The sequence below is a fragment of the Scomber japonicus genome, chromosome 12 (assembly GCF_027409825.1).
Source record: "Scomber japonicus isolate fScoJap1 chromosome 12, fScoJap1.pri, whole genome shotgun sequence".
Taxonomy (NCBI): domain Eukaryota; kingdom Metazoa; phylum Chordata; class Actinopteri; order Scombriformes; family Scombridae; genus Scomber; species Scomber japonicus.
In genome coordinates this window covers 13,364,141-13,386,832 of record NC_070589.1, presented here as the reverse complement: position 1 = coordinate 13,386,832, position 22,692 = coordinate 13,364,141, and the positions used below count along the sequence as shown (strand labels likewise).

Sequence of the window (22,692 nt, the reverse complement as noted above, 5' to 3'; positions counted from 1 at the left end):
GCCTGTTGGTGGCGTTAATTTACCATTTGGCATTTGGCTTTGAGGTTCACAATAGTTTTTGAATCAAGATGTTCAGTCATTACAGATTTGTTTGGGTGGGTCGCACAGGCCCGTGAAATAAAGGGTTGATGACTCATAGCTGACAGATGTGCAGGCATATCAAAAACACTTGAAGTATGTTCAGGTGTGATTAAATCCAAAATGAAAACTGGTTCTGACACACAGCAAAACTCCATGTAAAAGCTTTATTTACTCATGTATTTCAACATTTAACCCTACCGTATCCTAGGTTACTGTCTCATCATGCTCCCTATCTTATTTACCATTCTTTCACATTATGCCACATTATTTTTCTTCTTTTTTTTTTAAAGCTAAACATAGCAGTCCAACCTCTGATCACATTCTGCACACTCCTTCCTTTGGAAATGTAAGCCATTTTTGTAAAGGGGTTAAGAGGACAACATGACTGTCTGCTATATAGTTTGGATGTTTTAGATGGTTTAAATGCTTAATGTGGAAAGGACAGATGAGAGAAAACAAAATGCTAGTACATACTTTTTTTTTCTTTCATTCTCATGCAACAGAATTAATTTTTTTCACACTTTGTCACCATTTCCTCCTGACTGATATTGTTAAAAAAGTAAATTACCCTCCTAACTTGTACTCTCCCATTGGGTTAGTTTAATGATGTCCTACCAATTAATTTCTACTTTTTTCCTCTAACAGCTCTTTTGGATGTCCTTTAAAACGTAATGATTGCTACAGTTATATGACAAGCTGTGAATTGGCCTCTTAATCGGAAGGGTCTGCCTGACAGACAGAACGGTCTTTCCCTTATCTCTTAGTGTTACAGAGGGTTGTCATTTTAATGGCTGCTGTGTCCTCTCCATCCTTTCTCACTAAAAAGCTCACATAAGCATTTTCATTTTGTTCTTGTTAAACAGTCTCTAGTATCTCTCAGACTGAGATTATTTTGAGTCCATTCAACTCCCCAACAATGGAGTGACTTATTAAAAGTCCCTCATAGAGTCATTACAAAATCATTTTAAAGGACCATTGCAGGGTTTCTTGAATGATTTTTCTCATTTACTATAAATACATATGAACTTAGAAAAGCATAGAGTGTTTAAGATTTGTAAACATGTTTCCCAGACAAATGTTTGAGTTTGAATGGATTTATTGTAAGTTACTTTGGACAAATGTAGGTAGTGTTAATATAATTTCTTGACAGAATAAGAGGAGAAAGCTGCAAATATAGTTAGTGAAGAGAAGCATAAGTAAATGGGCAACATCATACAAAAGCACTTGTACAGTCCTGGCAAGTTCTCTACAGACAGAAAAGCATAACTCCTTTTTTCCCTCATTTTTGTTGAGCGATGCTTCTGTCTAATTGGGTAATCCAAGATTGGGGAAACCTGCTTTATTTTCCAGCACAGCTGTGTGACTGTGGGCTACCAGCTGCCAGCTGGAATTTTTTACAAGGTGACATTTGTCATAATACAAGAGCCATGAGTTAGGGAAGGGGGACAAAAATAAAGAGGAAAGGACAATACTGTTACAATAGGGGATGAAAAGGGCATATGATGTCAAGCTGAAAGTAAGTAATGGTGCAAAGTTGGATTAAAGCACATGGCAGAATAGAGGAAAGATAGATGGAAAGGATAAAGTGAAAACGAGTAAAAAGGATAATAGCTGGGGAAAAGAAAATGAGCAGTGGAAGGTAACGGTGAAGTAAAATGGAGGAAAATAGCTGGGTTGGCTGGCTGATGGCCCCTTCAGCCTTTGATAGGGCCCAGATTTTTCTGGTGTGTCAGAAGGGGAGAGGACAGTGGAAATGGCTGTTTGGAATAATTGATCTGGCCCCTGGCATCCAACTCAGCCCTCTTTGATCTGCTGAGGAAGGAAGAATGTTTCTCATTGGTTAAAAATCAGGTTGGTTTGTGCCTTGATGATAATATGGCAGAAGAGAACTGACAGATGTGCAAGCACCCCCGTTTGACCTATGGACGGTCTGTTTTATACACATGCAGCAGTTAATTTACTGTCATGTAAACACATCACCTTATGTCCATGTTTCCTGTGCACTTTAGTCCACTTTAATAACCACTTGATGGAGGACTCTTTGGGACTATGTTGTAGATATGCTCAACAACATCATACATAAACACATAACACACAAATACAATACTGAATGAGTTGGTGCTGCTCAGTCACTTATTCCATTTGGTGAAGATGAGTGTGATGGGTTGTGTTGCTCTTTCTAGTGCCTCCTATTGTGCTGTTAGATACATGGTTGTGGTAGGTGTTGTTATTAGTATTGTATGTGCATATTAAATAGCAGGTGTCTGGTTAATTTAAATGACAGTAACTCAAAATTTCGAAATTCTCAATATCGATGTTTTTTTTCTTATACATGAAGATGTGTTGCAACTGGTAATTAGATTTTGGTACCTACATAAGAAGCTGGAAAAGCAACAATAAAAAAAAAACTTGTGTTACCAGGGCAACAGTATCTGTTTACTATGGACAGTGTATTTTATGTCTTAGCAGCAACATGAAAGAAACTGAAGTCCTGTTAAAAGACTGGTATCCTAGCTTCATTGTATCTGACTCACATCCAGCATAGACTAAAGCAGTGGAAACATAAACATTTAGAGGTGGTCTTGTGTGTGTGTGTGTGTGTGTGTGTGCTGTCTGTGCACGCAGGGACCCATTCAGATTAACAGTGACTCAAAGCTTTTTCATTTTTATTTTATACATTTATTTGTCTTATTACCAGACAACATCAGTTTATCTACATCAGTAAAAAGACATTAGCAGCTGGGCATTTGGTTCAGGGAGTGATGGTGCATACTTTAAAAGATGAAACAGGCTAATTTCACTTAGTAGTAAGCAACTCTCCCATCACCGGATCCATTTAGTCCATCTGAGAGAAAGAGAAAGAGAAAGAGAAAGAGAAAGAGTGAGAGTCTTAATGTAACTTGGCACAGTTATCCTTTGGCAGCTTTTACATCTGTTAGTCCAGCAGGGGTTTTCTTTGTGTAACCTGTACACTCCCAGCTGGAGGGGATGCAAAACCTTTTCACTCTTTTTTCAATGGTTATGAAAGCAAGTGTATTTCTTCTTCTTCTTCTTCTCTAAAAGGTTAGTGGGTGGTAAAGAGTTGTTGTAGCCGCAAGTGACTCATCCAGTCAGTGGTCAGCGTGCTCGTCTCTCCTGCGCTATTGTGGCTTCTTAGATGCATGCAGCACAGTCTTGGATGGCTGAGCAGAATTCAAATTAGCGAGGCAATTTCCCAATCTGTTATTTAGTGTTTTAGTACACTCTCACAAACACACACACACACACACACACACACACACACACACACACACATAACCTCCCACGCACACAGAGTCATAAACTTCAGGGCAAAATTCAGAACAAGTTCAGATTTGGAAACTAGACCTCGGTCCTGATCAGGTTCTAGGCTTCCCTCCCCGAGTGTGTCCTGCGCTGTAGATCAAAGAAGTCCTCTGCTACGTATACAATTACAATATAGGAGCATTACAAGGATTTTAACATCCCTAATCCCTCATTACAGCAGGTCTGCGTGATTACCACTCAACTTTGTCACTCTGCTTGAAAGTCTGACCCCACAGACGCAGCGGCCTGGTTGATTGCCCAGTTACACGCTGTTTACATATGTGCTCAAACATGATTTTGCAGATTGTTGTCTTTTCCCTACGTGTCTAATTTTGATTTTGCACTCATGCACAGCACACGCTCATGGTTCACGCACACACACAGCCGCAGTTGTTTGTATATGCGGGGATATTTTCAAACAGAGCCAGTGAAGGATATACAGCCGGTGGTAAACACGGGGTTCGAAGGTGGAGTGTCGGTGTTCTATCTCTGCTGTTTGTTTACAGGAGCTCTCCCTGTGCTCTGCAGGCCAGAGAGATAAATGATGGATGGAGACAATTTGAAGAACAGAGTACTTCTTTAATAGAAAAACAGCCAGGGTTCTTACTAAAAAAGTATCATAATATTGTGATCAAACCAATATTTCATAAACATTGCACATCTCTCAGGCAATGCCAGAAATGGAGTGTGTGGGGAATTACTAAAATAGCCAGTTTGGAAGAAATTGAAAGTTGCGCCACATCACTGACAAATGTCCAATTTAACTTCCTACAGCCACAATTTTGTTATGAAGGCTTCCCTGTTTTACACTCTGGTTTTTCCCTTTTAGAGACGTGTCATTTTAACCTATAGGTTTATGCTACAGAATGTATGTTACAGAAATAGCCGCTATATGACTCTTTTTTTTTTTAAAGCCCAAACATCTGTGCAGAAGCCCAAAGTAGCATGCATACATGCATTCATAAACATTTACATACTTGTAAACATGGATTTTGAACATGAACCAAGTGACTAACATAAGGTCCGGATGTCACTGATTACCATGGGTATCATGTTTCACAAATGAGTCACCTACCTAGAAAGAGATGATTAACACTCAGACCAGTACACAGGGTTCCTAAAGTATTGTGTCCTAATGCCATGGATGTGTTGGTTGAAGTATTTATGTAAGTTAACGTATTAAAATAGGTGAATAGAATAATTTTTTCTCTTAAATTACTGTAAAAAAACCAAACAGCAGGATAAAATAGTGAATCTGCCAGTGGGCCAATGGAGCAATAGCCTTCTGATCTGTGTATATGTCACCGTGGGTCACAATGTTGTCAAATGTCCACGCTGTTTTTACGTTTGCCGTCATGGGAGCGTGAAGACAAGGGTTTCACACACCGGATAACCCTCCTAAGAGGCCAAGAAAAGAGAAACCACCATGACCTCGATGAGGGCAGAGGTCGTGGTATGTGTCAAGAAAAGCAAAAGCAAATCGGCGAATGCTTCAGATTCCTGACTAACAAAAGGGAATAAAACAACCAAAGCTGACCACCATTTTTCTTCTCTGAAACTTCCGAACCATAACCCTCCGTTGTTCACCTCCAGTATTAACCACCTTCTTTGGAAAAACCTCTCTGCTTTCAAACATTCCTACAGAAATACTTCCTTCTCAATGGAGCGCTTATGTGGTGAGACACTGTAACTTGTAAAACTCAAAGGTCCAACATGTACACAGTGCTAATGACCTCCAGACAACCTTAATTGTGATTGTTAGCAGTTCGTGGGCTGCCGTTTTTGTTTTAAATTGTTTTAGGTCTACCTTCCGGGAATCAAGTCCACCTCGTTTGAGTCGTCCGCTCCTTAAACATCAAACACAATCACATCCTTTTAGAGAGTGGTTTACAGGACTGAAGAACTCAGACAGAGGCAAATAGTATGGATAGCTGCCTATTAAGGAAGAAAGGACATCCCTCTGTTTTACTGATTATGTGAGATCATTCTGGAGAGCAGCAAATAAAACACCAAACCTTTTTTGAAATCACTCGTTTTGTATCTGGTGACAAGATGGTCATGCTTCACTACTTGCGGCCGACTGAAAACTGAACTTTTGGTTTTTGTTTGTTCACATCGAAGGGATTCCCAGCCACCTGTAGAAACCCTGCAGATGTGAAAACATTTAGTTCTTCCCTTTCCCCTCTTATTACAGTCCTGCTCAGTGCTCCACTTTCACACGCAGAGAATGAAGCTCAGTTAATAGCTCCTGAGGGACTGCTTTGCTCAAGACAGAGACACATTTCAGGTTGAGTTAAGTTTCATAGGCTTGTGCTGTAAGCCACACTGAAAACCAAACCACACTGAAAACCATAAACTCAAATTTTGGGTAAGACTCTAAATCTGTAAACCAAGCTGTTTCTTATTTGGGCCATTTTACGTTTGTAGAGAGAAAGTGTAACGGAAGTGCTTTTTTCAGTTTCATGCAACTGTAAAGTGATGTATGTCATCATGTTTATGCCCAGTCTAATTTAAGTCTTACACAACCACTAACCAATAGTTATGGCTAAGGTATGGAGTTAAACATTTAAAAACAGTTTATATATTTTCCATTTTAGTACCCCTCTTCTCATTGTCCCTATCCGTCTTCATCTCTCAGTTTACATCACTTCCCTTTCTTCTCTTGGCTTACAGTAGGTGCTCTCCTCACCCTTTGAATCTCTCATGCTCTAATCCTGAGTATTAAACTCCTTTGGTGATGGTTTGTATGGTTGTGATATTCCTACAGCTGTAAAATTACAAGATAAATACTTAAAGTTTGCAAAGCTTCTGTTCTAGTTGAACAACACTGACATGGAGAGTGTTTTAGGGTATTAGTGTGCGCTCAGAAATGCATTAAAGGAGAATTCAAGCGATTAAGTATTGCACTCTATAAAGTTGGGGGATTTGTAAGAGACAAAAGAATGAATGTAGTATATTCATTTTTAGTCTCCAATGGATCCTACACTTTCCATAACGCAACTACCTGCTTTGTAAATGCCCATATCTTTCAAACGTCAGAGCTCCAGGTTGTAGCACAGGCTTTCTTTTTTATTAGTCTCCAAGCCCAACCTGAGCCATCATCAGGGTTATTTTTTAGTTTAGATTAGTGTCATATTTAGTCCCCATGACAAGTAAACTCGTCTTGATGTGTAAAATCAGTGCAGTACCCCTTTCACAGTACATCCTGAGGTCTCCTGACAAATAAGGATCTTCATTAAAACTTAGCAATTTAGTAGTGTTTAGCTCAGTGGGTAGAGCACCTGCCCCATGTGTTGAGGCTACAGTCCTCACTGCAGGCGACCCCGGTTTGAATCCCGTGCCGACTGGTCCTATCTTGCATGTCATTCCCCCCTCTTTGCCTCCCATTTCCTGTCTCTCTCTTCTATCTACATTAAAGGCAAAAAAGCCCCCCCCCCCAAAAAAAAGAACTTAGCAATTTAGGCTAAAGCAATTAAATAGTTTAATCATACACAACAAATTAAGTCTTGCCTCTTTGAAATCATTAAAGATGTATTCAGACATTACACACATATACAAGCACACGTGTACAACCCCACTTCTTTCGACAGGAACCATGTTTTCATCAGTTTGTTCTCAGCAAATGCTTCAACTGTTTATGACAACTCTCCACTTGCATATGAAGAGCTGTTACTGCAAATTATACAAATTTGCCTCTCATTCTGGCTTTTAAAACCACTCAACCATTCTCAGCCCTGGTTTCTTTAAGGCCCACTTCTAAACCTCTTCTGAAGCTTTGGAGCAGCAGTGGTGTGGGACCTTATCTTTTTTTGTACATTCCTGCTAAACACTCCTGAGGATTGACAAACTTCACCTGGATTCACAGAAGAGGAAAACTTGGCACAGAAATAGAGACCTCATTGTGGGTTATTGTCGAGCCCTGTTAAATGTAAAGCTAGGGACTGTGACGATTCTTATCTTTTCATGTAATCTGTCATTCGTCAATAGTACTTTTCCTCCTCGTTTACTCTTAATCTCAGAAACACCAAGAACTGCTGAAAAATTGTTGTCACTGTGATTTCTCTGGAATCCACTTTCAGTTTCAAGATGCATCTGTCCCTGTTAAGAGTTGAAAGGCTGTTAACCTCTGATAGCCAATGTCAACACAAGTGTAGCTCTAATATCCAAGTTTAGTTCTAAACTAAACTTATTCTAGTCTCAGTCTGTCTCCTTGCATTGCAAACAATTAACTCTCCCAGTTAAAGCTTGTTTTAACAGGTGCTTTATTGGAGCGCGCAGCCTTACGCACACACTTAAATCTAATAATCCAGGCCAATTTAACCATAAAGCTGTTGCCGGAGAAGGGAAACAGCCATTTCCTCTCGGACCACATCCCAGTGACAGCCCAAACGCCAAAGCTACACACTTCTCTTCACCTCTGAGCGTGTGTGTGTGTGTGTGTGTGTGTGTGTGTGCCAGGCTTGCTGAGTTAGTGGTGTACGACCACTCCGCTGTTTCCTGTTCTGTCTGTGCTGCTGTTTCTCTTGACAAACTAATATGCACTCACACAGAGGTTAGCGGTCAGTTCGCAGTGGAAGCCACATCCTGTTCCCTTTAGGGTATTTGAAAGATCATTTGAGTACCCGGCCTGCTGTCCTGGCAATGTTTTCAGCATTTCAGAAGTCATATTCATTTCTATTTTCCATCATTTACAGTTTGCTTTTAACCTTTATTTTACCTGACACGGTTTGGTAAATAATTTTTAAAGGGGACATAAAAATATATACTGTTATGTCTATGTTAGATATAATAAGTCAAAGCTAGGGTTTCAGCTTGTTGTGAATGCTCAGTTTGCAAAGTTACCTCTACTTCCCCATTGAACTCACATCAGATTGTTCACACATGCCCACAAACTGGCATCCATTCCATAGCCTTTGTTGCTGAGGTTGTCCACTCACATAATTCACAGTCTGGCCTGAACATGTACAAATCTTTTTGAGAAGTTTGTATTTGGAGTAAAGAAAAGGAAAAAGAAGTGAACTCCTACTACTAAAACTGTTTGTTTACGTAGCCTGGGTGGACTGCAAAAGTCTGCTGAGGGGCAGCTTATGGGAGCTAAACTATCAGAACGGACTGGGCTCATTGGTAAAGAGCCCTTAATAAGACAGGAGCTAAAGCAGCCTGTTTTAGACACACACTGAACTGAGGGTCCAGTATAAAATAATAATTATTAGTTTTAACTGTAAATCATGCATCAAGATATTCTGACTGAGCCCCAGAGTAAATATATAGATCTGGAAATGTGCATGATACGTCTCCTATAAAACTCACCTGTATCATTTTGGCACATTTCAAAATATATAACAACCAAATTCTTCAATGATGTCGCTTCATTTAGAGTTACATCTCTGGTGTAGTGTGTCCTGTTGTAAGCACACTGCTGTCTAACAAGCTTGGAAGATTATCATAAACTTGTACTCTCTATTGTAACTGGTGTACATTTGAGCTGGTGACATCTCCTGTAATCGACTGCCCACCCCCCCCCCCCCCCCCCCCCCCTCCTCCCTCTGACAGTCCTAAGTCCTTACATACTAATTGCTCTTACATCTCTCAAAACCACCTGTACTTTGCCAGTTGTCTGAATGTCTTCAAAGCGATCCCCACCCCGTGACATTTGTGTCTGTGTACATGTCGGGTCTTTGCTGTGTAAAGCGAGGGGTGTGTGTTGTGTGTCATTAGCTGCTCGCTTTCCTAGAATAAAGAAAAAAACGCATCACTCTCTTTATTCAGCGTACACAGACACGCACACATCCAAACAGCACTGCTAAATAGATTCCTGGCAAACACAAGCTGTGTTGACAGGAGAGATGAGCTGCTGTTCCTGTTGCAGCTTGCCGAAGGCACAGAGCTGGGCCTGCGTTCAAAAAGAGCCGCCACTGTTGTAGCCACAAAGCCAGCAGACTTGTTGCTACTGCCTCTGCCAACACACACAAACGCACACAAACACACACACAGAGTCATGCATTGCTGTATCAAAGACGGCCGGGCGGGTGCTTCACTATTTGAACAGGTGATTCCCATTTACATCTGCTGCTGACCCGATTGGCTTCATGCCTTCAAGGAAGTCATACTGTCGGGCAAGTCAATCACGCACTGTTAGTCTGCTGCACATTGATTTGGTTTGTCATTTTACGGTAGTTAGGCTGTAAGGATTGATTTGTTGGAGGTGTTGTCATGTTGATTTGTTTTTGTTAAGAAACCAGAATTGGGTATTGATTTATATTATAATTAGCCGCTACAGTCGTGTCAGATTCCTGTTTGTGACTTTGAGTCTAAAGGTATGCTAATGTTCAAATGCTGTTCTGGTATGACTGACTGCAACAAGTGCATTTCATTAGAATTGCATAATTTCATTCAGGTGGTGCTGCCTGACTGTCTGACAGTAATGGAAAGGAAAATCTTAAGTCAGAGAGCGTGAACATGGTTTTACGTCTTAAAAGTTCTCCCTCAGCGTCATAAACATCTGTCATTGTTCTCTCTGTTGTCAAATATATGAGATACAAAACAGGAATAATATAGTCATATGTTTTAAATATAAGTGAGACAGAGTGAGAGTAAGACTTTGTATCTGCTGTTACTTTCAGAAATACTATACTGAAAAATGTTAAGATGCTTTTGGAAAAATTGTGGTTCCTAAAATGCAGATAAATGCCACTGATAATATAATATAAGGATTATCATATTAACTATAGTCCCACAGCTAATAAAAAAAACTGGGTAGAGGGAGGCTGTAAAGCAGTACCTTGTCAGCAATCCAGGGCAGCTGCACCCCTCACCCACTGCTCCAACTATGGTCGTAATTACTAATGTCCCGCGAGCCCCTCGCCCTGACTTCATCCATTAAAGGTCCAAAAGCCATTTGCCTAATCAGTGCTGGTAGGGGTCTGGCTCCTGGTTGGCTTCTGTGTTTTATGTCAGCGGTGCACAAGATTATCTCACTTTGATGTTTAGTCTGTAAATTACAGTTGGTTGTCCCCAGCGGAGGTGTCATCACATGGGTGTCAGTCTTTGTGTTTTATGTACATAGGAAAAATACTCTACTGTTGACTAATGCACAGTTTCTGTTTTTCTTCCTTTCCTTTTGTCTGCATCAGAGGGGTACAGAGGGTTTTTGGAAGTCGGTGGCCCACTATGTGCCTCGTGAGCCGACCGAGATGAGAATCCTCAATCCCTACTTCATCCAAGAGGCCGCCTTCCAGTTCATAGGCCTGCCTTTCAACAATGGCCTGATGGGCAAAGGGGTAAGACACATGCAGGCTCACACACATCATCAACATCATGATCGGACCTTAAAGAATTATTGTCACTAGGCCTCAGCAGAATATTGGTGTAAACACTACTTGATGAAAACACATTGGTTTGCATTTTCTTTCGCAAAGAAAAAAGAAAAGAAAAAAGAAATCTTAGCATATTCACATTTTTATGGAAATACAGAATGAGGGATTTGGTGAAAAATAAAGAACTAAAGTGAAGAATGAGCTGCATTCAGTTTATCAGAAAATCATTAAGAATGCACAAACAGCATCTGGATTGCATTTGAAGGGAAATTAAGTAAACTAACAAATCTGGATGTTGGATGAGTCAATCCAGACTTGGGCAAACAAATATTTAGATCATCATTATTATTATTATTATTATTATTACTATAATATTCTACATGGCTCAGCACATCGTTCTGTCTTAACCCCTCAGGAAAACTGCATGAACATTACTCAATAGTCCTACACTAAAGCCAAGATAAGATGAAGATGGCATGTTTTGTTTTTTTTAATTACTGATTGGAGGGAAAAAAATCAAATATTATGAGGACAAGAGCACGAATGTAATGTTATATGTTTGGATTCAAATGTGCTTTTTGCCAAGGTGGTAGACATGTTTCAAAAGATGCTTCACAGATGTACACAATCCCCTCCTCATTTGTGTTTTCCAGCAGTGCTAATGTATTCTCATAGGCCATCTTAGTCATTCTTAACCTCCAAATTGCAACATGTCTCCACCATTTTCAAAATACTAAGATGGAGAAAAAAAGTACATTTGAGAGGAAAATTTCTAAATTTTGACATAGCAGAAATGTTGAATAGCTGCTGCAAGTTTATTCTACACTATATTTTACCATTTGATTTCAGAGGTTGAAATATATTCCTGACTTATGAATCATGTCTGTCTTGACATGAGAGTGTGTGCATGTGTTATGTTGGAAAGTAGAGAGGGAATGTTGTTGGAGAATTGGAGAGGACATGAGGAGTGTATCACCATAACTCTGCCCTCCGGGTCCACCAGAACACCCCTGCATGAACTCCACTCTGCAACATGTGTTCAACATGTGGGCATCTGGCCTGTGTATGTGTATTTGTGTATGTGTGTGTGTGTGAGAGAGAATGGTCTGGTCATTTGTGTTTGCAGTGCTGTCTTATACAATACAGGCAGCACAGTTGCATGATTTTCTTTTTTTTTTTCTCCTAGCACACTTTCCTGTCTCTACCCTGACCATTGTAGTGTATGTTTATGTATGTGGAAATTAATGACTAGTTCTATTTGTTATGCTAGAGTTTATGTTGAGTGTGTATGAGCATGTGTGTAAATTAATCTGTATTAGAGCACGCAGTAGGGGGTTGGCCAGCTGCTGGTTCAGCTCCACCTACCCTGAGGGCTGCAAATCAGGGTAATGGTTTAAATGGGGCCTCCCTCCACTCTTTCTTCTACACCCCCCCCCCTTTTTTTTTCAACAACACACACACAAGCTGTACCCCCCAGATCTCTGGCAGCCCAAGGCGTTTAGGAAGCATAGTTCAACCCTGTAGATCAGTGTGTGTCGTAGCAGGGGTCGCGTCTTAAAGGTAATAGTTAATCACCAAGTGCTCAAAGTCAGTTAGCAGCAGTGTAGCAGAACAAAGACAGAGGTACAGAGGAGGGAGGGAAGCAGATACATGAGCATGAGTGGATGTACCTCTCTTAACCAGAGTCAGAAATTCAAAATTGTCTGACAATATTAATCCATGTGTTTATCATCATAAATGATCTGCTCACTGTATTCCTCATCAAATAACAGTCTCAGTATATAAGGTAAACAGTGTGTGAGTTGTTACTGTCTAACGGCCCGTGTCTCTTCCTTTTATTACAGAACATTCCAACTTTAGGCACAGTTGCCATAACGATGGCACTGCATAACTGTGATGAGGTGGCGGTGGCTGGTTTCGGGTACGACATGAACACGCCCCACGCACCCTTGCACTATTACGAGACTGTCAAAATGTCTGCCATCAAAGAGGTGAGTGTTTGAACATCTCAACACAGCACTTATTTCACTATAGAAACTCTTCTGAGGGGTTTTGTTTGGCTTTTCTTCAACTATTAAATGACCAAATTTGAAAATGAAATCAGGAATTACATTTCCTTTCATGTGTAAGAGAACAATGTATTACAGCTCCTTCTTACCCCCCAAAAAAAGAAAAAGAAAAACTGTAATCTTTGATGAGGAGGGACCACCACTTGTGTGGAGGAGGGTGAATGGGGATTTAAACTGGACTGCAGCCAAAACACATTCACTACAAAGTATTCACTATTTAATCTGATGGGAATATTAGCCAAGGAATTGTGCATGAACTCTCAGGTACTGTTTTTACATCCAATGTGACAGTTTTAAACTTGATGAACATTGTGGAAATATGTGTGGAGGTGCACTAAAAGGAACAGTCATTCAGGACTTTGACAGCAGACGTTATTTCCAGAGTTTAATGGCCGCTCTTTGGTGCTGGTCAATTCTGGTAAATTTATAAGTGGTTAAGATGGTTTTATTTGTATCTATGATTGCTGCCCAGTCACATTTATACTTGGCTACTATGTTCTTTTCAGTCCAAGATCAATAGTTTTTTTTATATAAAACACATTTTGAACTTCTGATGTCCTCTGATAGGGTCTCAGACATCACTATTGCCACAGTGTACCCTTAAACATAAAATGTCTCGTCACTACAGCCTCACTGCACAAAGTCTTCCTCCGCAAAATCATCTTTTGTGAGTTAGCCAAACTACAAAATGAAAAAGTTCACCATTATCTGGATCACAAGCTCATCTACACTTTGCCAAAGATGGTTTGTTATAGAAAGAATCAGCACTCTGTACTGTTTCGTTAGTGAGGTTCTCAAGTTAATGAGGTTTGTGTGTTTTGGTGTTCAAGAAGACCACCAGAGTTAGCTGCTTCCATGCATCATACTGTAATACATTGTAGATCGATAAGATAATGCTAGCAGATAGTAAACAACAAAATGAATAGCTCAGTTACACTTTAAGTATGTCACATTTATATATTAATCACTTTAATCGGGGTCTCCAGACATTTAGAGCTGAGCACCTGCTTGTCCTGTCCTGTAACTTATAACGTTAGCTAACATTAGCTAATGTTCAACAGTGAAAAGGAAGACTGGGAGCTGTCAGAAGGATTTATTTAGATATCTGATGTCGTCAGTTTTATTGTTTCACATTACTTAAAAGGTTTGTATTCACTCACTACTAAATGTGATTCCACTTTTGAATGTAATGAGTAATGAAAAAGTACATTTGAATATCACAGTAACACAGGAATTATCTCTAAATATGAGCTACAGTAAAATAGTCTTGTTTTCTAGACACTGAGGAATTAAGAAATTCTTTGACTTCAAGCTAATTGCTGATTAAAATATGTGTATGTATATATGTGTACAGTTAAACCCTGGTGTTCTACATGATTTTTGTTTAGAGTAATAGAAAATTAAAACTAAAAATAAACTTAACTAAAAGAAAAGTAACACTGAAAAAAATCATAATCCTTAAAAAAAGAAACAAAAAAAATTAATTAGTAATTTCCGCAGATTAAAGTGACACTAGTCTCTTTTTGGATTAGCTTTTTGAACGATCATTTTCTAACCGCCTTCATGACGGATCTCTCTCCTCTCCATCAGTCAAGTCTTCCTTGCACTGTTTACACTCAAGCCCAGTGGAATCAAAGATGTCACCCATGTGCTGACGTGTGTAAACCATGAGCTCAGTATGATGGTCATTTTTTTAAACTCCCAGTGAACCTTTGGCATTTATTATCATCATCTTCATCAACATTGTCATCATCAGCCACACATGGATAATTAATGGGAATAGTTTTGGCTTTAATGTTTGGAACACTTAACCACTGCCAGTCCCATGGGTCGTCTGATTTTCTGGAACCACACAGCTGCTGAGCTGTGAAATCAACCACATATTATTCCACTGCTTTGGAGAAAGAGCCTGTTTCCTATTTGGTTGGATGCTTTAAAGCTCCACGGAAATCATGTAACCTGACAAACTACATAAAAAGTGATTAGAAAACATTCTTGAGACAGCGCAGTGCTTGCCGTGACGTTATTTCATCCTCAGCTCTGTTATCTCAAAGATAATTAAGGACTGATTTAGTTATTATCAATATTTTCATATTACCAATGGAACAAATGAATCCACAGAGAATCATCGCCAGTTTCTGCAGTAGCGCTAAGTAGCTTTCGTTGACATTTAATTTATTGTTTACAGCCCGCAATTATACTGTTTTGATTTACTTTCATCCACCTCGTTTACAACCACGAAAATGCTCCGTTTCCCCCGCTGTATGTCGCCTGCCAGCACCAAACTGCAGGCAGCCAGGGGAAGAAAGTGGAGCATTTAGCAGCTGAAGAGGCAGATATTTCCCTCGGGAGATGGTGGAAGGCAAATCAGAGCCTAAAGGAGAATACTAATGTTGCTACATGTCTGCTAAAAAATGCAACTGTTTGTTTAGGGTGATGGTATAATAGTGATGCTTGTTTCTGCTGCCTCTAAAAGAGTGGAAATATGCAGAAAATTAAAGTCCAAGAGAAATGAGTTTAATATTGAAAGTCAGGATCAGTCGATTTGGTTACTAAATGATGGCCATCTTTATTCTTCATCACCACTATATCTACTAACACACAGTGGCTCAGCTGTCAATCACACACGTTCTGTAACAAGCATATTTTTTTCTTTCATTGTAATGATTAAAATGTTTAACACATTATTTTAAATTCACTTTGACATGATTTTTAACTGCAAAAAAAGGATGAGCTACACCACAGCCCAGTTTCCTATGTTGATTTCCAATACAGCTGTAGCTTATTGTTCTTTGTGGTCCTGGTGCATTCTCCATCGTACAGTGGTAGGAGGTCTGACCCAGACAGACTTGAAACCAACAGGAGAGTCTTACACTAAGTCTGAGTCTTACAGGGCCCAACCTAGCTCTCCACTTTTCTCCTCCAATTCCCTCCTGTATGTTTCTTCCTCCACCCTCTGCCTCCTTCATTTGCTCTCTGGCTGTTCCTTCGTCTCTGCATCCCAAAGCAGCACACAGGAACCTCCGGCTCTGGTTACACATCAGCCCACAGGACTGAATCCTCATAGCACAGCAGGGAGGAAAACTGATCCAGCCGATGGCTTTATATATATGATATGGCTTTCAGTATAAGGGTTGTTAAATATGACCAGCACAGTACGGTGTACACTAGACTCAGGTTTTCCTTCTGATGTATTCTCACAATGGTCTTAAGTTACCTGATCAGTTTTCCTTCTTCTGTATCTGTGATTTTATGTATGACTCTGAATCTGTTCCTCTGATTCTCCCACAGTCTTGGACACACAACATATCTAAGGAGAAAGAGTTCCTGCGCAAGCTAGTGAAGGCCAATGTCATCACAGACCTGACCAACGGTATCTGAGTTTACACCCACCCAGTCTCCTTCTGCCTTTCCCAAAGGACTACAAAACAGGAAGCTGGGAAATGGATCAAGTCTGGGAGAAAGAACCGTTAGAGTCCGGGTGGCCTGCACACTGCCGGGGTTTTTATATCAAAGGAGATTATTTAAAAAAAATTAATAAATACAAAAAAAGATACAGTAGGGTTTTTGTGGAGTGATGCACACACATGTGCCTTCTGAACCAAAGACTCCTGCTGATTGAAGCTGGGGGGGGTGGCGACGTGGGGAGAACTGAATCTGCCCGTTTCCTATCTTATCAAAAGGACAGTTGCAGGAAAGCTCCGCTGGGCCAGCACTTCAGCGTTTGACGTTTGCCACTTCAAACCCTCCTCCACCCCCCCACGAGTATCATATGAATGAATCGCAAGAGCAGAGGTGACCAAGGATGTACAGATGTCAGGATTTCAGTTGACGGAAGGGACAGAAGAGAAAAGGAATAATTAAAGGACTGAAACAGAGAGCGTGCAGGGATTGGGTTGTGTATTAGCAGTGCCAAACGTACCTCGATCAAAGGAGAGGTGGCCCTCCTCTCCTTTTGCTGCCTGAATGTATTTACCTTCCTCAGTGTAAATATCAAAGATTTTTACTGTGCTACAAGCTGCAGCAGCCCCCCAACCCCTTCCCCTCCCCTCCTCACCCCCGTCTGCCATTTGTCCATTCATTCACTCATTCATTAATTTTTTATTTTTTTTTTACTTTTTTTTTAAACTGTCTGTCCAGAGTCCAAAATTACCACTTGCCAAGCCAGGTGACAAGAGTTAAATCAGCAAGAGGTCACCTGTCAAAATGGTTGGTTTCATGTTTTTAGACGCCATCGTTCAAGTGTTTTAGGAGTATTCAGACATCAGAGTTTGAAGATTTGTTTGTTTTTGCTGCCATGTTGACCTCTGTAAATTCACTGGAATCAAATTAAAGCAGTGACTCCGAAATCCCGGCAGTCGCTGCCTGTTAAGCTGGCTCAGCACAGGATGCTTATTTGTGTTTCCTGATGTCTTAATGGATCTCTGGCAGCTCGCATCAGTTGAGACGCCAAGTTTTAAATTAAAACTAAATATGCTTGTTTTTTGAATTATTTAAAAATGATCAGATTCTCTACATGCAATGGCGCTGACAACAGGTAGGAGTTAAAAAAGTGTATGAATTATTTTGTCTAAATTATTTTTATTGTGGGATTTAATTTTTATAGTTTACTAGCTCTGGCAGGTGAGACCTGAAGTTAAACATGCAGCATCTCTTCCACCTCTACGTCTCTTTGTAAACCCTTCTTCCTCTTACTCCATTCATGTCACGATACAGTCTTCATTGCCATGGAGACGTGCCCTGTCCTGGTCAAACATAGAACAGACTGCACGTATGTCGAATCCATAGACTATATAAGCGAATCCCTCTTCCATCCTCTCGTTGCTGCAGATTTTCCTTGTTCTTCAGTAACTGGTGAAATCTTTGATTGTAGAATATAAATATATATTTTTGTTTTTAGGTTGATTTTAAATTATTTATTTCGTTACAAGGTCCCAGCATTTTGGTCACAGGCAGGCCTGCTTTCTGTTGTTTTGTTCACAGGAAACAAGAGTTTGTGTTTCTTTTGAATTCACCACCATGTGCTTCCTCAGAGACTGCATCATCTTTATGTTTGTGGCAGACGCTATGTTTAAATCCATACATGAATCTGTCTTTAATTGGCTTAATGTTGAATGTTGTTAAACCAGCAGCCTTTTATTTCTTTACTTGTGCTTTTTTGTGACAATGGACATACAATAGCATTTTTTTTTTTTTTTTCTTGGCAACATTTAGAGAATATGTGAGTTGTGAGTAAATCACCATTCAATCTCAAATCAGCATTTCATGTGTTGATCTTGCCTTTGCACTTTGATGGCACGGTCACATTTGCCACGTATTTTTCAGTATTTTGACACTGCATAAGCAGAGCAGTTGTTCAGTGTTATATAATCAAACAGTTTGCTTCTCCTTCTGCTTGCTCCTCGTCAAAAAAAAAAAAATCAATGCGAGAATGTCAAAATGTCACCTCTCTGTTTGCTCATCATCTCTACATATGAATGCGATAATCAGCTTTATGTAGTAATGGTGCATTTTAAATTTTTAATTACTTTATCAGATGACAGTTTAGTGGGATTTCACCTAATTTCTGTATCTACTTCTTTGGAAGTGCATACTTACTGTACACACACACACTTGCACACACACAGACTCACTTTCATTCCTCTCAATCAGTAAGCTGCTGTTATTACATCTGTTAAATTGCTACTTTTTTTTTTTTTTTTTCATTTCACAAACACTGCTGGGATTGTGCAGCCAGTTCTGTCGGAGCAGGCTGCAGGGTTTAAATGAAAAGATCACTTTTTGCATAAATAGGCCCTGCTTGGGTACTTCAGAGCAAAGGTACAGGGAACAGCTGACCATTGCACTATCATGAGGCATCTCAGCGCCTTACACCTCATCACCTGGAAACTGTGGCAAGGAGTTTGACGCAGGAAAGTAACTCCAGCCGGTCCAGTATGTCAGCTGTCAGCTGCAGGTCAGGACAGGTCATTCCTCTGATTTGGGACCAGTCCATTTCATATCTGTGGTGTATAAACAGCACATTACATACAGTATAGGAAGACTTGAAGCAACCATAATGGTGGTTTTGTATGTTTTAGCCACAAATCCACATATATGTTGGCTGCTATAAAGTAATTGTTTTGTTTGTCTGAGGTTGCGTATGTTTGTGTGTAGCGTATGGTTTCGGACAACATGGCTCATCAGTGATATATTTTCCGGCAGCTGACTGTTTATGCTTGATCATCAGTGTCCTTGAATGCAGCCACACTATCGTATCATGATAGTACGTGACTCACAAAAAAAAAAAAAAAAGACAACTGTCATAGATTACATATCATTAACAACTTAGTAGACTTTCCAGTGTGCTAAAATGTTTGATAACCACTCAAATCTTGTCGTATGTCTTCGGGAAAGGGTCATTAATAATGTAAAATATGTACAATTTGTACTCAGCAGGATAAAACGTGCCAAACCACCAGTATGGTCTTTAAAGGTTTGAGACTAAGCAGATCCTTAGTTGGAGTAGACTCTATTCTTTTCTTTTCTTTTTTTTTTTCTAGGTTTTGAATTTGTATGAATGCTGGAAGTGTTCAGATGGATTGGGCCAAATCCGCTCCTCTAATAACCTGTTCATAATAAAGCAGAATGTATTCGCTTTGAGCATTTCACTTTCATATTTATAGACATTTTTTGTTTCTTTTTAACATTTGAACATCATCAGTGGGAAGTTTATGTGATCAAAAATAAAGTGGGTTTTTTTTATATACAGTTATAAATGGCATTCTGCAACTCAATAAATACGTTTGTAAAGCATATTTGCCTCTGCACGTTTGCATCTTTTAACAGATTCTGTGGAGCATCTGGATACATTTTCCCCAAACAGCTCAACACTGACTTTCTGTTTGTTTGTTTTTTTCTGAACAGTGTATTTAGTCTACGTTTCTGTTTTATCTCTGCTCGACGTTCTTTTTCATCCTTGTTTCTGTCAAAATGTGACAGCTGATGCTCTTTGCAGATAGCTCTTTACAGCAGATGCCCTCTCAACTGTGCTTATAGTGGATGGGTCCTCATTATGCAGCGTACTGTAGCACAGGCATTATTATACTGCTTGTGTGTCCATTAGTCTGTTTGAGAGGTTATAAACTGCAGGAAGTTCACAGTAAAGATGAAGGAGGGATGGAGCGAAGAAGCATGGAGAAGGGGATTTCCTCTCCTACTCTGTACTCTGTATCTCCTACCTGCAGAACTAAGAGGAAATCATTTTTCAATCCCCATCCACAGGACTTCCTCCCTAATGTACTCTCCTTCTCCCTTGTGTGTTTATGTCTGTCCCTCTCCAACTGTCACTTCCCCCCCAAAAAAACTCTCTCATCCCCCCCCCCACCACCACCCCTCTTTATTTTGCTGTCTGTTCCCATCTCTCTGTGCTGTGTATTTTTCTCTCTTCACCTGCTCGGCTCTGAGGCAGATCTTGTTTCATTGCTGTAGCCATGCGGGACCCATTGGAAATCTATTATGCACGCGCACGCACACACACACACAATAAACACACAGACTGTTCAGCTGCAGTCATGAATCTCTCACTCACATTCACACACCACAACATCACCATAAACCAGAGGAGCGCTGCTTGTCCAGCTGTGGCGGCTGTAAGTCACTATTGGTGTGAGGTGAAAGAGGACAAGACGCCGAGGGCCCTTAAAGCACCGCTGGACCGTCCCATCCTGCTGTTAATGGGGTGCCAGAAACTTCAACCACACACACATACACACGTCACGCCTCACCGATCACCAAAACCTCCCCGAGCTCCATCTACTCTTGACTCAACAGATTTCCTGATTTGCACTGGCTGGGATTGAATGCTCGCTCCCTTGTGCCTCTGGAAGGAGGATATTTGCCAACTGGGATCACCCTGAGGCAGCTGGCTGAGCGGCTAGAGGCGGTCGTTCTTGTTCGTCCAGCAGACAGAGGTATGAGCATGCCTGCACCTCTTCAGCCGACGGGCCTTTTATTCTCTGCGACAGGTTCCCCACCCCACCTCCTCTCTGTAGGGTTGGAACGGAGAGGCCACGACCTCCGGGCCTGAAATTTAAACTCCTCGTAAAAAGAGTTGGAATAGGGAGAGAAACACCCATACAGACACCCATGTAGGAAGACAGGACCCTTTTCTTCTTGTGTTTACTTAATGCTGGGTCAGCTGAGATGAGGGAAAACAACATTCCCTGATCCAGACGGTGTTCCACATTCAGTCAGTCCACCTTTGTCTCTGGGTGTGACACACTTATAGCCCTGTCATGTACCTGTGTCAAAAGCAAACTTTCTTTTTTGGTTATTTCTCAGGGAATATCTACAAACACAGTTTCAGAATGACACAAATCTTTGAAGATGTGACTGAATTGTTAAAAGATGTCAAGACCTCCTGTTGGATGTTTCTGATTTCTGTTCTTTGTTTCTCTGTCCTGCTGCAATGGAAACGACACACAAACAAGTGCTCATAGGCAAGAAGCAAGTTAGAAACATCTGTAAGTTTGAACATCTGTAAATCAGAAAAGACTCTATTAAGTCAGTTATGTGGCCCTTAAGATGATGTATGAGAGGAAGGGAGTACGAATTACTGTCTCTACTCCTGTGAATAGTGCAACATGTTGCACCTTTTCAGAAGACTGCAAAGTAAGACTGCAAACCTAACTACTGTACTGTAGTTCTGAATAGCTGTAATATTATATTCATTCATGCTGATGTCATCTTTATCTTTAGCCTGCTTACAAAATCATTTTTGTCCTTGCAGCTAACTATAGTTTTAATGTATCAGTCAGAAAATAGTAGGAAAAGCATCAATTTAAATTTCCTAGCCCAGTATTTTCAATTGTCTTGCTTTCACAGACCAAAAACCCCTAAATCTTTGGTTGACAAAGGTCCATTTAGTAGCTGTTCTGGAGCTTTTGATCTTATGGCATGATCTTTATTAGCAGATGGTGTTTGTCCAGTTGTCATGGAGTTCTAGATGGTCATTTATCTTTTTTTTTTCTTAGCACTTTAAGGACTTTTCATCCATGTTGGCTTTTTTAAAATCTACTACAGCATGCGTATGAGTTCTGTAAATCACTGCGTTCTCCAGATAGAAGATCAGAAATTATTTGTTTTTAAATTATTTGATTTCCTGATTGGGCCACCTAATTTTACTTTATTTTGATCAACTGTTCTGATAATGTGGTGCTCTATCATTGACAGAGCAGATTATCACACTGAGCCTGATAGCAGCTTGCTTCACAACACAACAGCCACAGACTCTGTACAACAACCCACATTAGCTGTCCTGCAAAAGTCTCCTCCTCATCCAACATAAAAACATGGACATGCATCTTGTTCTGTTTCTCAGCTGCAGTACATTAAACAGCATGTTAACATACATGAAAATGTACTTTGGACCCATTAAATGCTGGTTTGGTCATTGCTCTTCAAAATCAGCGGAATGCTGTTAATCCATGATGTGTGCAGCAGTTTGTTTCTGTCTGTTCTGTACAGTGTAACACCAGCAGCCTGTCAGCTAATGTCAATCAAATAAGTCTCCAACATGTTCCCCCAGCCAGCTGAGACAAAAAGAGCCAAAGACCTTTTATCATTCTAGTGGATTCAACACTATTACCACTGAAAAAGCATGTTGAGATTCTTGGCTTAGTTTTTGGACTTAAAAAGTTTAAAGTTCTTTCTTAAACTTTGAAAGAACCTATTCTGGAGTTTTTGAGCATATGGTTTGCTACTAAACTGACTTTACAGTGAGATTATTTTATCATCTGCAAAGTCAAGAATTAATTTTTAGCCTAAATTTAAAAGCCAACATGCACAAGAAGTCCTTAAAGTACTGTAAAATCTGAACATCTATAATTTTATTAAAACCAGGCAAATCTCATCTGCTGAAG

General features: G+C 40.2%; 1 protein-coding gene across 4 annotated transcripts in view; it reads left to right on the top strand.

Moving 5' to 3' along the window:
* Nucleotides 1-19,089, top strand: part of st3gal3b (ST3 beta-galactoside alpha-2,3-sialyltransferase 3b) — a 46,053-nt gene extending 26,964 nt beyond the window's left edge. For all 4 annotated transcript variants that reach the window (XM_053329311.1, XM_053329307.1, XM_053329310.1 and 1 more), the window contains 3 exons: nt 10,539-10,685; nt 12,566-12,712; nt 16,082-19,089. In XM_053329311.1, coding sequence (XP_053185286.1) covers nt 10,539-10,685; nt 12,566-12,712; nt 16,082-16,171 — 384 coding nt within the window. In that variant the 3' untranslated portion in view covers nt 16,172-19,089. The remainder of the gene's footprint in view (nt 1-10,538; nt 10,686-12,565; nt 12,713-16,081) is intronic.
* The last annotated feature ends 3,603 nt before the right edge of the window (nt 19,090-22,692 follow it).